The sequence below is a fragment of the Xenopus laevis genome, chromosome 4L, assembly GCF_017654675.1.
Source record: "Xenopus laevis strain J_2021 chromosome 4L, Xenopus_laevis_v10.1, whole genome shotgun sequence".
Taxonomy (NCBI): Eukaryota; Metazoa; Chordata; class Amphibia; order Anura; family Pipidae; genus Xenopus; species Xenopus laevis.
This window is the reverse complement of record NC_054377.1, coordinates 112,682,529-112,695,926: the sequence shown is the minus strand read 5'-3', so window position 1 is coordinate 112,695,926 and position 13,398 is coordinate 112,682,529. Positions and strand designations below refer to the sequence as shown.

At 38.7% G+C, this 13,398-nt stretch overlaps 1 protein-coding gene across 2 annotated transcripts in view; it reads left to right on the top strand.

Annotated features, from left to right (window-relative positions):
• The window catches only part of foxred2.L (FAD-dependent oxidoreductase domain containing 2 L homeolog), a 19,478-nt gene extending 6,080 nt beyond the window's left edge, over window positions 1-13,398 (top strand). For both annotated transcript variants that reach the window (XM_018258757.2, XM_018258758.2), the window contains exons 2-9: window positions 1,130-1,641; window positions 1,931-2,182; window positions 6,967-7,245; window positions 7,961-8,127; window positions 8,751-8,916; window positions 9,978-10,222; window positions 11,112-11,282; window positions 12,538-13,398. In XM_018258757.2, coding sequence (XP_018114246.1) covers window positions 1,130-1,641; window positions 1,931-2,182; window positions 6,967-7,245; window positions 7,961-8,127; window positions 8,751-8,916; window positions 9,978-10,222; window positions 11,112-11,282; window positions 12,538-12,740 — 1,995 coding nt within the window. In that variant the 3' untranslated portion in view covers window positions 12,741-13,398. The remainder of the gene's footprint in view (window positions 1-1,129; window positions 1,642-1,930; window positions 2,183-6,966; window positions 7,246-7,960; window positions 8,128-8,750; window positions 8,917-9,977; window positions 10,223-11,111; window positions 11,283-12,537) is intronic.

Sequence of the window (13,398 nt, the reverse complement as noted above, 5' to 3'; positions counted from 1 at the left end):
ACAGGAGGAAATCACAGGAAAATAGAAGTACAGGTATGGGATCCGTTATCTGGAAACCCATTATCCAAAAAGTGGCGAATTACAGAAAGGCCGTCTCCCATAAACTCCATTTTATCCAAATTATCCAAATTTTAAAAAATGTTTTCCTTTTTCTCTGTAATAATAAAACAGTACCTTGTACTTGATCCAAACAAATCTACAATTAATCCTAATTGGAAGCAACACCAGCCTATTGGGTTTATTTAATGTTGACATGATTTTCTGTAGACATAAGGTATGAAGATCCAAATTACAGACAGATCTGTTATCCGGAAAACCCCAGGTCCGAAACATTCTGGATAACAGGTCCCATACCTGTACAAAGCTGAAGATCTAGGTTAACACAGTCTCTGAAGTACATTGTTTGTTCGCAAAGGAGTTTATGGAGGGTTCATACAATGTTCTAGTTGCAAGTGCATAGGAGAAATGCAGATGATAAATAATAATGCAGCACAACTACCAATAAATGTGAATGCAGGGCCACAAGAAAATGTAATAAAGCAGCAATATCAGTTCATAACCCCTTGTTAAACTCAGTGTCGGCTGGAGACAGAAAGGCCCAATAGTGTATCTGACATCCAGGGCCCCACCACCATCAATCATCCCTTGCCCCCCTGTCTGATGTCAGCAATGTTTCCTCCCCCGCTGGTGTCCCAGTGGGCCAGTCCAATGCTGGTTAACTCTAGATCAATTGCACCCAACTGTGTCCCCAGAAATGCTCATATCAGCTCACACATTCAGCACAGTGGGGTCTGGAATTGAATTGCATGTCAATCAATGCCATCTTTAAATAAAAGAAAGGCCTGTAAAGTTTTGGGTAAACAATTGGGTAATGCTGTGAATAGCTCAGCAGCACCCAGGATGTACATGCCTGCAATAGCTAGTATGTGTTTATTAATGCATGTGGCATATGTGTAACGTTTATTCATCTGTTTTTATGGTTAAATTTCACAATGGTGATCTAGTCCCTATAGTGAATATCTATAGTTAAAAATATTCCACCTGTGGAAGAGAACACAGTGATTTTGTTTTTTTATGAATCCTGTTTTATATGTTTAGTACATATTCAGTGTATTTTTCTATCATTCAGAATGCAGACATGCTGTGGATACAACATATACCACTACTGCTCTTTTTGACGTCCCCATTTGTGACATCCAGTTTAGTTACCCACGATTACTGCGTGCTTGGTGCTGGTCCAGGGGGACTGCAGATTGCAAGGTTCTTGGAGGATTCTGGGAGAGACTATATTGTTCTTGAGCGCAATCAGGTACCCGGGAGCTTTTTCCTTCAGTACCCCAGGCACCGCAAGCTGATAAGTATCAACAAAAGATTCACAGGCAGAAGAAACACTGAGTTCAACCTCAGACATGACTGGAACTCGCTGCTTAGTCAGAAAGGACACTTGCGCTTCGGCCACTACTCTCAGGAGTTTTTCCCTCATGCTGATGATATGGTAAAATACCTGACGGATTACAGTGTTGGTATGAACGTGCGCTATGGAGTCAATATCAGCCTTGTTAGAATAGAACCTAATGATACGGTATGGAATGGTCATTACTTCTTTCTGACTGATCAGTCGAGGATGGAATTTCGCTGCAAGTAAGATCTCTTTCTTATTTTTTGTATGATTCTGCTATTTTCTTTCTTCCAGTAATTACCTGGATCAAGGACAGGTTTAGGGCAATGAAGAGAAGCATAGGACCTCCTGCATCACATATCATCATGAATTCTGAACATTTACCCAGAAAGTATTTCTGTTTTATTAAATTCTAAATTTTTCAGTAGCAGTTTGTTACCCATCCTATGCTGTCTGTCCTCCCAGACCACCCATGAATAGGATTTCCATCTTTTTGTATTATTTTAATATAACTATTTGATTTGTTTACAGTGTTCTTTTAGTGGCTTCTGGATTATCTCTACCAAACCGAGTGGACTTCCCTGGTTCGGAGTATGTAGAAGGATATGAGATGGTACCTGTTGACCCTCAGAATTTCACAGGGCAGAGTGTGTTGATCCTGGGTCGAGGAAACGCTGCCTTTGAAACAGCTGAGAACATTCTAGGACACACTAACTTCATACATATGCTGGGCCGTTCCAGGGTGCGCCTTTCCTGGGCCACCCATTATGTGGGAGATCTTAGGTAAGGGCAGCAAAGCTAGTGATTCTACCTGCCAGTGAAAATGTTTTTGCAGCTAAGATTAATGAAAGTATAAAACTGTATAAAATCATGATAATGTTCTACCAGTTTTACCTACAACCAGTTGCTACATTCTGGGAAGTACCTGCACTGGCTCAGTGAAAACATTAACAGAGCACTGCACAGCCAATTTACTTACCTTTCCTGAGCATTCCTATTGCTCGCTGACAAATCAGAACATTTTACTGCAATGCACATTTTCCACCCCAAGCCACGGATGCCTCGGAATAAGATAAAATGTTGGCATGGCTTTGTTTTAATTTTCTCCTCAGGCACTGCGTTTTTGTACTAAAAGGAGCAGAAGCCTGGAGAAAAAAAACCTGTGATTGGATACAATGGGTGTATCTAAAATGTTGACAACCCCCAATGAATCGGGGTTTTCTCGTCCTTTAAGAAGTGTATCAAATAAGTAACAATGTTTAACAGTTCAGAGTAGTGGTTATTTTCTGTTCTAGATACTCCTTAGAAATCATGGAAGGTCAGTTACAGCAAGATTTTGGGCGAATACTTAGGTAATATCCTATATCTTAATGAAACTATGACTATGGGGCAGATTAGAGCTTAATAAATAAAAACTCACCCACGTTCTATTCATTCCTATTGGATATAAAACAGTATTTATATGTATTTATCATATGGTGAGTTCTAACGTCCACCCATTGATAAATACAATTCTAAAAATCCCATAGGAATGAATAGAAGGTGGGTGAGTTTTTATTTATTAAGCTCTAACCTCACATTTTGATAAATCTGCCCCTAAATGCCAGATACAGCAATGTTTTTGTATGTTTATATGGCGAGCCCTGGTCCCCAATGGGCCACTTGAACTGAGTAAACTGCTCCTGGAGGACATGAAAAAGTGGAAATTAAACTTTAAACACAATTCTTACATTTACATTGAGAAAACAATTACCATTGACTTGGTTAAGCACAGTAAAAAGTCTGTTTTAGTTACCTATTTGGTGATATATTTTATAACATTTTAGTGAATACATGCGACAGAGCATTTCCTTATGAAGTGATGCTAATGTAAATTGAACACATTCATGGCTTTATGTAAAATGTTACTGACTTTACACATTAGCTATGTTGCAAGTAAACCTATACATATAAGTTAAAAGTATATTATACTATATAAATAAACAACAGGACTGGAGAACTTGTGGCTCTACCACTCTCAGAATACAACTGCCTCTGGGTGTTAAGAACAGGGCCATATTTACCATATAAGTTGCCCATTCCCATCATCCTGCCACCAAATACTTGCCTCTGAATGTGGCATCTGAGCTGAGTGGAAGGGAGGGTCCCCTTGCTTCAAGTTGGTGTGTGAACCAGGGCTGTGGAGTCAGGACATAAATCCTTGGCCCTGAATCCTCAGTTTATGGTACCTCAGACTCTGACAGTTTATCACTACCAAACCTCAAAAATATAAACCATATCCTTTGTTAATTCTAAAACAAAATCAAAGTTAGACTACAAAAGCCAAAAAAAACTGGAAAACCGAAAACAACTTATATATTAATTGAACCTGGCATATAGCTGTAGAATAGCTGCTAAATGCAATCCAAATCTAACTAAAGTAATGTTCTTAGAAACAGAATAACTTCTGCCATATCCTCCTTCATAGAAGCTCTTAAATCTGATTATTTTAATCATTCGTATTTAAAGTACATTTTGGAAACTCTGACTCAAGATAGCCAAAATTGCTTCTAACTCCATGGGGCAAATTCCCGAAATTTTTCAGGATTTATTGAGGTCTGGCATGGTGCAGAGAGACTGGCGAATTGCTAATGTGGTGCCGCTATTTAAAAAGGGATCCCGTTCTCAGCCTCAAAACTATAGGCCAGTTAGTCTGACATCAGTGGTAGGAAAACAGTTTGAAGGGTTAATAAAGGATAAGATACTGGACTTCACAACAAATCATTACACTGAGTCTGTGCCAGCATGGTTTTATGCATAATAGATCTTGCCAGACTAACTTAATTTCTTTTTATGAGAAGGTGGGCAGGGACCTTGATTCTGGGATGGCAGTGGATGTGATTTACCTAGACTTTGTTAAAACATTCGATACTGTGCCACACAGAAGGTTACTGGTTAAATTAAGGAATGTTGGCCTGGAACATAGTATTTGTACCTGGATAGAGAACTGGCTAAAAGATAGACTACAAAGAGTGGTGGTAAATGGAACATTTTCTAATTGGACCAGAGTTGTTAGTGGAGTACCGCAGGGCTCTGTACTAGGTCCTTTGCTTTTCAGCTTGTTTATTAATGACAAGTGGGCATTGAAAGTACTGTTTCTATTTTTGCAGATGATACTAAATTGTGCAGAACTATAGGTTCCATGCAGGATGCTGCCACTTTGAAGAGTGATTTGTCTAAGTTGGGAAACTGGGGAGCAAACTGGAAAATGAGGTTCAACGTGTCATTCTATGGCCACTAAAGCAAATAAAGTTCTGTCTTGCATAAAAAAATAACTCAAGGGATGAAAACATAATTACGCCTTTTTATAGGTCCCTGGTAAGGCCTCATCTGGAGTATGCAGTGCAGTTTTGGACTCCAGTCCTTAAAGGAGAAGGAAACCTAGTCGGTGCAAAAACCCTCCCCCCCCTCCCGTGTGTTGCCCACCCTCCCTCCTCCCCCAGGCCTACCCGTCCCGCTGGGCAAATGCCCCTAACTTGTTACTTACCCTTCTGCGCAGGTCCAGTTCAGGGAGTTCACAGACGACATCTTCTTCCTGCTTTGAACGACGCATGTGCAGTAGGAGCATTTCGCTGGTACGATCTACTGCGCATGTGCCAAAAGTACTTTGTGACTTTTGGCGCATGCGAAGTAGATGCGTACCGGCGAAATGCTCCTACTGCGCATGCGCCAAAACGCCGTTCAAAGCAGGAAGAAGATTGCGTGGAAGAAGATGTCGTCTGTAAACTCCCTGGACTGGAAGCTAAATAAAGGCAATGGAGGTTATCTAATGCCCTAGACATGAGCTCACCCTAAAACAAATGTGGCATGCCTCTCAAATGTTTGGGAAAAAAATGTAGTCAGAACTTTTGAAGGCAATACTGCTTTAAAATATGAAAAAACTCCAGCTTTTTTTTTTATAGAACTTTTATGACTTTCCGGTAGACAGCATATGATGTCACTGACATAACAGTAAGGAGGATGTAGCTTCATCTTCTCAGTTCACTAGGTTTTAGGTGAAAGGGGTAACGTTCTGTAAAATTAGCACTTTAATGAATTTGTGAAGTAACGATTGTTCATCTGAGTGGAAATGTCGAAACTGGGCTAGCGACGGTCTCTTTCGCTAGCGAATTGTCATCTACGCCTGTTCGTAAATTGGCAATGACCCTGCGGATGAGAATTCTGGCAAATTTTTGCTAGCCACGGCCACTTCGACCTTTAGTAAATCTACCCCATGACTCCACAGCTCTGCTATGCACTGATCTAGAAAGAAAGGGGGTGGCCAGCCAGCGGTGCCTAGGGCAGCAGTGGCCGCTAATACAGCCCTTGTTAAAGGAAAACTATACCTCCCAAACAATGTAGGTCTCTGTAAAAAGATATTGCATAAAACGGCTCATATGTAAAACCCTGCTTCATGTAAATAAACCATTTTCATAATAATATAATTTTCTAATAGTATGTGCCATTGGGTAATCATAAATAGAAATTTGCTATTTTAAAAAATAAGGGCCGCCCCCTGGGATTGTACGATTCACTGTGCACACAAACATATCAACAAACTATACTTCTCGGTAAGAAGGTAAAGAAAGTACCCTGTTTTTCCAAATTATAATCAGTCTATAATAACCTATAGTTGAGGAATCAACAATCTCCACTTATCACCAACTAAACCCTCAATCAAATATATAAAGTGCAAGTGCTTAGAGTTCAACAACCCAATAAAGACGATACGGCTCAGATTAATTGCTTAGAATAAATTATTTATAACCATAAAAACACAATTAATTAAAAATCCAATCAATTGTATTTCATAAATTAATTAATAAAGTGATATGAATTCTAAAGCGCTGCACATAATTCATAAATTAATTACAGTTCCCAAATCATTGCATACGTTAAGTAGAGTAAGACACCATTACATTAAATAAATTGAGTGACCAATAAATTAATTAATAATTGATTGATATAAAGTGGTAGTGCAGGCAGGGTAACTGTGACTGTGGTCTTGAATTTTACACTAACCCTAAACTTAGAACTGTGGTCTTGAATTTTACACTAACCCTAAACTTAGAAGAGCTGACTAAGCCTAAAAAAACATAAACCAATGGCCCCTTAGAATGCAAAATAGATTGGAGTAGAAGAAAGAGAGAACTGAGCAAGCAGCACCTAATTGCCACCTGTTTGTAAATCTATAACTGGACCAAAGTGTTTTTCAGTTAAAATAAAGAAGGTATAGTGCCAAATTGATTACAATCAAAGAGCACCCGGAACGCCAACGCGTTTCGCTATAATAGCTTTCTCAAGGCGTGTGGCGGTCGCTTTGTGGATCCATGATTTAAATCACTTCCGCATGTGACGTCATCGCGGTCACCTATTGTTAATGTCAGGGAACGCAGTTCTGGACTTATGCTACATTGAGACGTCACCAGACTGGGCTCAATGTAGCATGCGTCCAGGACTAGGACTGCTAGATAGTGGTAGGTAGAACATCTTATCATAACCCCAAACTTATTTATTGCAATTTTATTTTTGTTTTTTTCCAACAACAGAGCTATTAACAACGGTCTTCTGGACACATACCAGCTTAAATCACTGGATGGACTGCTGGAGGGTGATCTGGAGGATTTGGCATTAGTCCGTGATAGAGATGGAAAGCTGTATGTGACTCATAAGCACTACCTGAAAAACAGCATAGGCACAAAAAATCAAACTAACTCTCATTCCCATGGCATGCCACAGGATTATATGGATAATTTTGCAGCCCGGGATCCATATGACCGGGTGATTCGGTGTTTGGGGTGGAAATTTGACTTTTCCATTTTTGACAGGTAAGGGAAAGGTTTCTTTAATCAAGACAATTAATCAAAAGAATTTGATTCCAGCTAGATCTCCAACAGCTGTAAAGTAATTTAAATATAACGTACTGTTGCTCTGCATTGGTTTTCAGTTGCAATTGCTTTGATTGTCTTTAATTATGTATATTGGAATTGCATTTATTTTATTATTCAGAAAACCGGTTTTGGCTGGAGATCTCCTTTAAGATCATATATACACATACAATTGATATACACAAATCACTCCTTCAGTACCCCAATTCTTGTTTTTTTCTACAGTTGTTTTATTCCACATAATACAAAATCTATCTCTATCTACTTGCTGGTATCCGCTCTGCTACATAGTCATGGACTGTAGAAAATTGGGTAAAACAACATGGCAGCAGCCAGCTAATTTATAGACCTGGGGGAGAACTGACCTACTACATGGTTTTAAAAGTCAGAACCAAGAAAAGAAAGGGACAAACAAATACTACCTCCAGTTGCAATCGCATTGTCAAATAACTTTACAATCTACATTTTTAATGAATGTTATATTGTGTATAATGTATACAAAACACATTTTGGGTAGATATACTCTTTAAGTATGACTCAATTTTGCCATAGAAAATGCATAGTACACAAGGCACAAAAATCTCCACTAAATTAATCTTTGTGAAAATCTGTGATCTCGGCTTGATAAATTTGTCATTTTTTCACTTGTTTTCAGTTCTGTCAAGTTAAAGGCAGCACCTGGGCAAAAGTATAAATATCCTTTGTTAAAGGCCAACTATGAAGCAAGGTATACCCCGGGGCTGTTTGTGGTTGGCACTGCCAGTCATAGCATTGATTTCCGTAAATCTGCTGGTGGGTTCATCCACGGCTTCCGTTATACTGGTGAGTTACTGGCTCTCTTCTTTCTTCTACATCTTATAGAATACAAATTTTTAAGGGCACCTGTTGGCAAAAATATTTTCAATAGAGCCAGCACTCCGGTTGTTGCTAGGGTCATTTTGAGTTTAGCAGCCAGATTGCTGAAATTGCAAACTAGAGAGCTGTTGAATAAAAAGTTAAATAACCCAAAACCCCAAAAATGAAACATGAAAACCAACTGCAATTTGTCTCAGAATATCACTCTCTATATCACACCAAAAGTTAATTTAAAGGTGAACAACCCCTTTAAAAGTCTAAGTGAAACCTTTGTAGGGGCCAAGGCCCCATCAGGATTTAACCTGGAATTCCAGTGGGCCTGTCCAACACTGATGGTGTTCTTAAAACAAATTGCACATACATACATTCCTTCTAATATTATTTTTAAATCATTCAATGAAAATGTTAAAACTTTTGAAATTGAATTGAAACTTTGAATTAAATGTTATGTATTCAGTCCATTTGATAATTATTAATATCCACTTAAACATGCTATTACAGGCAGCACTTTCTTTCCCTCTCTTTCTTTCATGAAAAGTTTCATCTAAGTCACACAGTGACTGTCTTTTTTTTTTTTTTTTTTTTTTTAGCTCGATCAGTCCATCGCCTCATGGAGCAGCGTTACCACAACATTCCTTGGAAAGCATCCCGTCACCCTATCTCCCAGCTGCTCAATGTCCTTCTGAAACGTATGAATGAAGCATCAGGTCTCTACCAGATGTTTGGAGTCCTGGCTGATGTGGTTCTACTTGGGGAGTAAGACATGCCCTCATTTAAAAGGGCAATATACATCTGTTTTCAAAGAGCTCAATGACCATGGCTTTCATTTTACACTTGATCCCATTTTTTTCTTCCAGTTATGGAAGGAGGGGGTAGTAGTAAGTAAAACCAACTACCAGTTAGTATATTATAAAGAAGAAAAATAAAGAAAACATAGATTATTTTAAATGTAAAGGATAAGAAGAACATAGTCTGCTACTATGGCTATGGCGTCACCATTTTTTTTTTATCCCTGTATACAATGATCACTAAGTTCTTCTGCTGTGCTGTTAAAGGAATAGTTCAGTGTAAAAATAAAAACTGGGTAAACAGATGTGCAAGAAGGCTGTGCAAAATAAAAAATGTTTCTAATAGAGTTAGTTAGCCAAAAATGTAATGTATAAAGGCTGGAGTGACTGGATGTCTAACGTAATAGCCAGAACACTACTTCCTGCTTTTCAGTTCTCTTGGTTTCCACTGATTGGTTACCAGGCAGTAACCAATCAGCGAATCTGAGTTGAATGCTGATGATCAATTGCAAACTCACTGAACAGTTATGGCCCATGTGGCTCCCCTTCAACTCACTGACTAACTCAGAGTTAAAGAGCTGAAAAGCAGGAAGTTGTGTTCTGTTATGTAAGACATCCAGTTAATCCAGCCTATATACATTACATTTTTGGTTAACAAACTATATTAGAAACATTTTCTATTTTGCACAGCCTATCTATTTAGCCAGTTTTTATTTTTATACTGAACTGTTCCTTTAAGTCTCTGTTTCACTATGAACTCAAAACTACTATTGAAGTTCAAAATTGCACTGTATATAATAATTAAGCATTATTAGTTTATTACATTTGCTTATTACATAGCTTTTTGCACAGGACAGTATTTGTAGGTTATAACTGCTGCAGCCAGATCTATTATTTACAAGTACATCTTGGTTAACATATTCCCACTGAAAACAGGTCATAAGTTAAAGTTATACCTTAAAATGTTTTGCTCCAAATTGTTGATTTTAGTTTAGTTTTTTTCAACTAAAAATATACCTTTTATTTCAGGGACTCAAAAGACTTTGAGTATTTGGAGGAAGTGCCTGCAGGAATACTCCCCACGTTAGAGGAGAGCACAGGAAGAAAGTTTCAGAACACAGGGCTGTTTGTTCTGATAATGGAATATGGAAAGAACTTTTCTGGCCCAGATAAAGATGTCTTCCACTATAACCGTGCAATTGGAGAAGCAAGAGAAGCCTGGCGCTCCAACTTCCTGCATCCCGTGGTGTATTACTACGACAAACTACCAACAGGTAGTGGACACAGTTACATTTTCTCACAACCATCCGATAGAGATGCATCAAATCCACTATTTTGGATACAACCAAACCCCTGAATCCTTTGCGAAAGATTAGGCTGAATTTCGAACCAACTCCTAATTTGCATATGCAAATTAGGGGCGGGAAGGGGAAACATTTTTTACTTCCTTGTTTTGTGACAAAAACTCATGTGATTTCCCTTCCCACCCCTAATTTGCATATGTATATTTGGATTTGATTTGGCCGGGCAGAAGGATTCGAATCTGAATCCTGCTGAAAATGGCAGAATCCTGGCCTAATCCCGAACGAATCCTGGGTTCGGCGCATCCATACCACCAAGACTTCCAGCATCTTTGTACTAAAGGGAAGGCCACCATAATAATTCTGAGATTATCCAACTTGATGCCACTCTAAATTTAATCCAACAAATTACCCAATTAAATTAAAAATAACATGTAGACTTTAGATCCCTCTTAGTGTGATGTTTAATGCTCACATTGTGGAGTATATATAAATCAAAGGATTTGCATTAAAAAGAACAAACTAGTTTTATGAATTATTTTCCCTTATATTAAGGTAGATGACTTGTTATCAAACATTTGCTCTCACAGGGTTTCCCTAAATGTAAGGCTTCCCCCTGTGGGTGGCCCAAATCACTGGAAGGTGGTGTTGAGGTCAGCCTGAATTTAAGGTGGAATAAGATTGGAGATGAATAGTTGTTTTGGTTACTCTTGGAATAATATAGTTGGGTAATAATATTGTGACTATTATAGTATTTTATTTGACTTATGATATGAAATTTATGAGCTATCCTAAACTACTGTTAGACTAGACAGTCTAGCACCTAATCCTTTCTGTTTTGTTTTCTCTCACCCAACTAAAGAGCAAGAAATGAAACTCCGCCCAGAGGACTGGCCTCTACCACGGCCTGTGCGGTTACATCATGTTGTAGAAGATTTCCTTACAGACTGGACCGGACCAAATGCCCATGTTCTGCCACTCCGCCGCTTTCTGGAAAATTCCCTTCTTACTGACCTCAGGGCATTCTATGCAGGTACCCCTGGTTGAGCAAGAAGAATGGAAATAAAAATGACTAGATAAGTGCACTGGAGATAACATACGTTTTCTAACTGGCATGTATCTCACAAATAATTTTTTTATTAATGACCACCTGCAATTCTATGGGGGCATTATTTCAGCAGGCACAGTACGGAAATAAAGTAGGGATGCACCGAATCCAGGATTCAGCCTTTTTTCGCAGGACTTTTACTTCTGCCCTGCCGAACCGGATCCTAATTTACATATGCAAATTAGGGATGCAAAGGGAAATCGTGTTGACTTTTTGTCACAAAACAAGGAAGTAAAAAATGTTTTCCCCTTCCCACCACTAATTTTTATATGCAAATTAGGATTTGGTTCTGTATTCAACCAAATCTTTTGAGAAGGATTCGGGGGTTCGACAAAATCCAAAAGAGTGGATTTGGTGCATCCCCAAAATAAAGGCACAATTGTCATATTGCAATACACCAAGAATTCTTTATGTGTATCTTCTAGATTTAAAGAGAAGAGCCCGGTAAAATGCCCCAGCCCAGCTACATGCAATTCTAGTGCACGTAATGTCCAGGAACCTCTAGGCACTGTGGGGGTCATTTATCAACACTGGGCGAATTTGCCCATGGGCAGTAACCCAGGCCAACCAATAAAATTGCTGCACTCATTGTTCTACTTGCAGCTGGCTTTAAAAAGCTAATCACCGATTGGTTGCTATAAGTAACTGCCCATGGGCATATTTGCCCAGTGTTGATAAATGAGCCCCTGTGTGTGCAATTGTCTTGTATAGAAGTTATGTCTCCCTTATGATAACACTCTAAAGCAATAGAAATGTAAAGATTTGCTATTTGGCTGTAGGTGTAAAAAGAAAAGACTTTTTTTTTGTCATCTGTAGTATGAAACTTGGCATTGGTGACAGATGGGTCTTTCTACTTGTTATTTTTTTATGACACCAACACAGAGGGTTGTATAAGTATGGAAATCTTTATCCAGTATGATTACAATTGGAGAGGCTTCCGATGGAGTTTTTCAACTTCCTCTGGTTCAACTAGGAGTTATGCCGTTTTCATTTAGACAACAAGGTTAAACATGATGGACGTGAATCTTTTTTTAACTTAAATAACTACGTATATTAATATGTATGTAATGTACTCTTAAATGTTGGGAACCATCATTATTAAAGTCCGGTAAAAAAACAGGAAAATAATTATGTACAAAAGTTATTTGTACACGACTAACTTGGCCTTTGTTTCTTGTAGAATCCTGCTTCCTCTTTACGTTGACACAACAAAAAGTGCCAATCTTTTGTCAGCAGGGGTATCTCCAGAACCAGGGACTTGTGGGTACAGAGCAGCTAAGGCAGCATGCAAAGGATGCAGGACTTCTACAGGATTCTACAGGGATCTATCAAAAGACACAGGGTGAGATGCCAAAAAACACAAATGGAAGGGATGAACTTTGACTTCTGAAGAAACTGAACAGCCTACCTTTAAGATTTACTGCAAAGTGCCAATTACTTGTCACAATGACCAGAAGAATTATCAGCAATTTATGACTTTTTAACATTTGGGGGCTGATTTATCAAAGAGTTTTTTTTTACCTCGCATGAACTCAAATGACATCGAAACGCGAATGGTATCTCTAATTGATTGAGTTTCCGGTGGAAAAAAACTTGAATCGAGTTCACAATTTGAGTTTTCAGCCAAAAAAACCCTCCAAAATCAAGCAACCTGTTAACCTCTTCAAATGGTCCCAGGCACCTCTGCCAGTTACTTCTACAGAACCTTCGAGTCAAGCTTTTTCCAGGTGGAGATATAATAAATCCCGAAAATTCGATTTTTTTTTTAACCCAAAAATGTTTTTGAGTTTTGACCATAAAATACAACTCGAAGACTCAAATTTTCATGGAAAAAACATAATAACTCCGGCCCTTGGGGGGACCGTGTTGTTTAGGCACATATTTGTAGAATGCAGAACACATTCCCCCTCTATACACAGTGGGGCAAATTTACTAACCTCCGAAAATTCTCCAGGGACGGCTTCGCTCACAGCACAACATTTCGCCAGGCGTAGATTCGCCAGGACAAAGGTAATTCACTAAAAAACAAAGTTTCATCCAG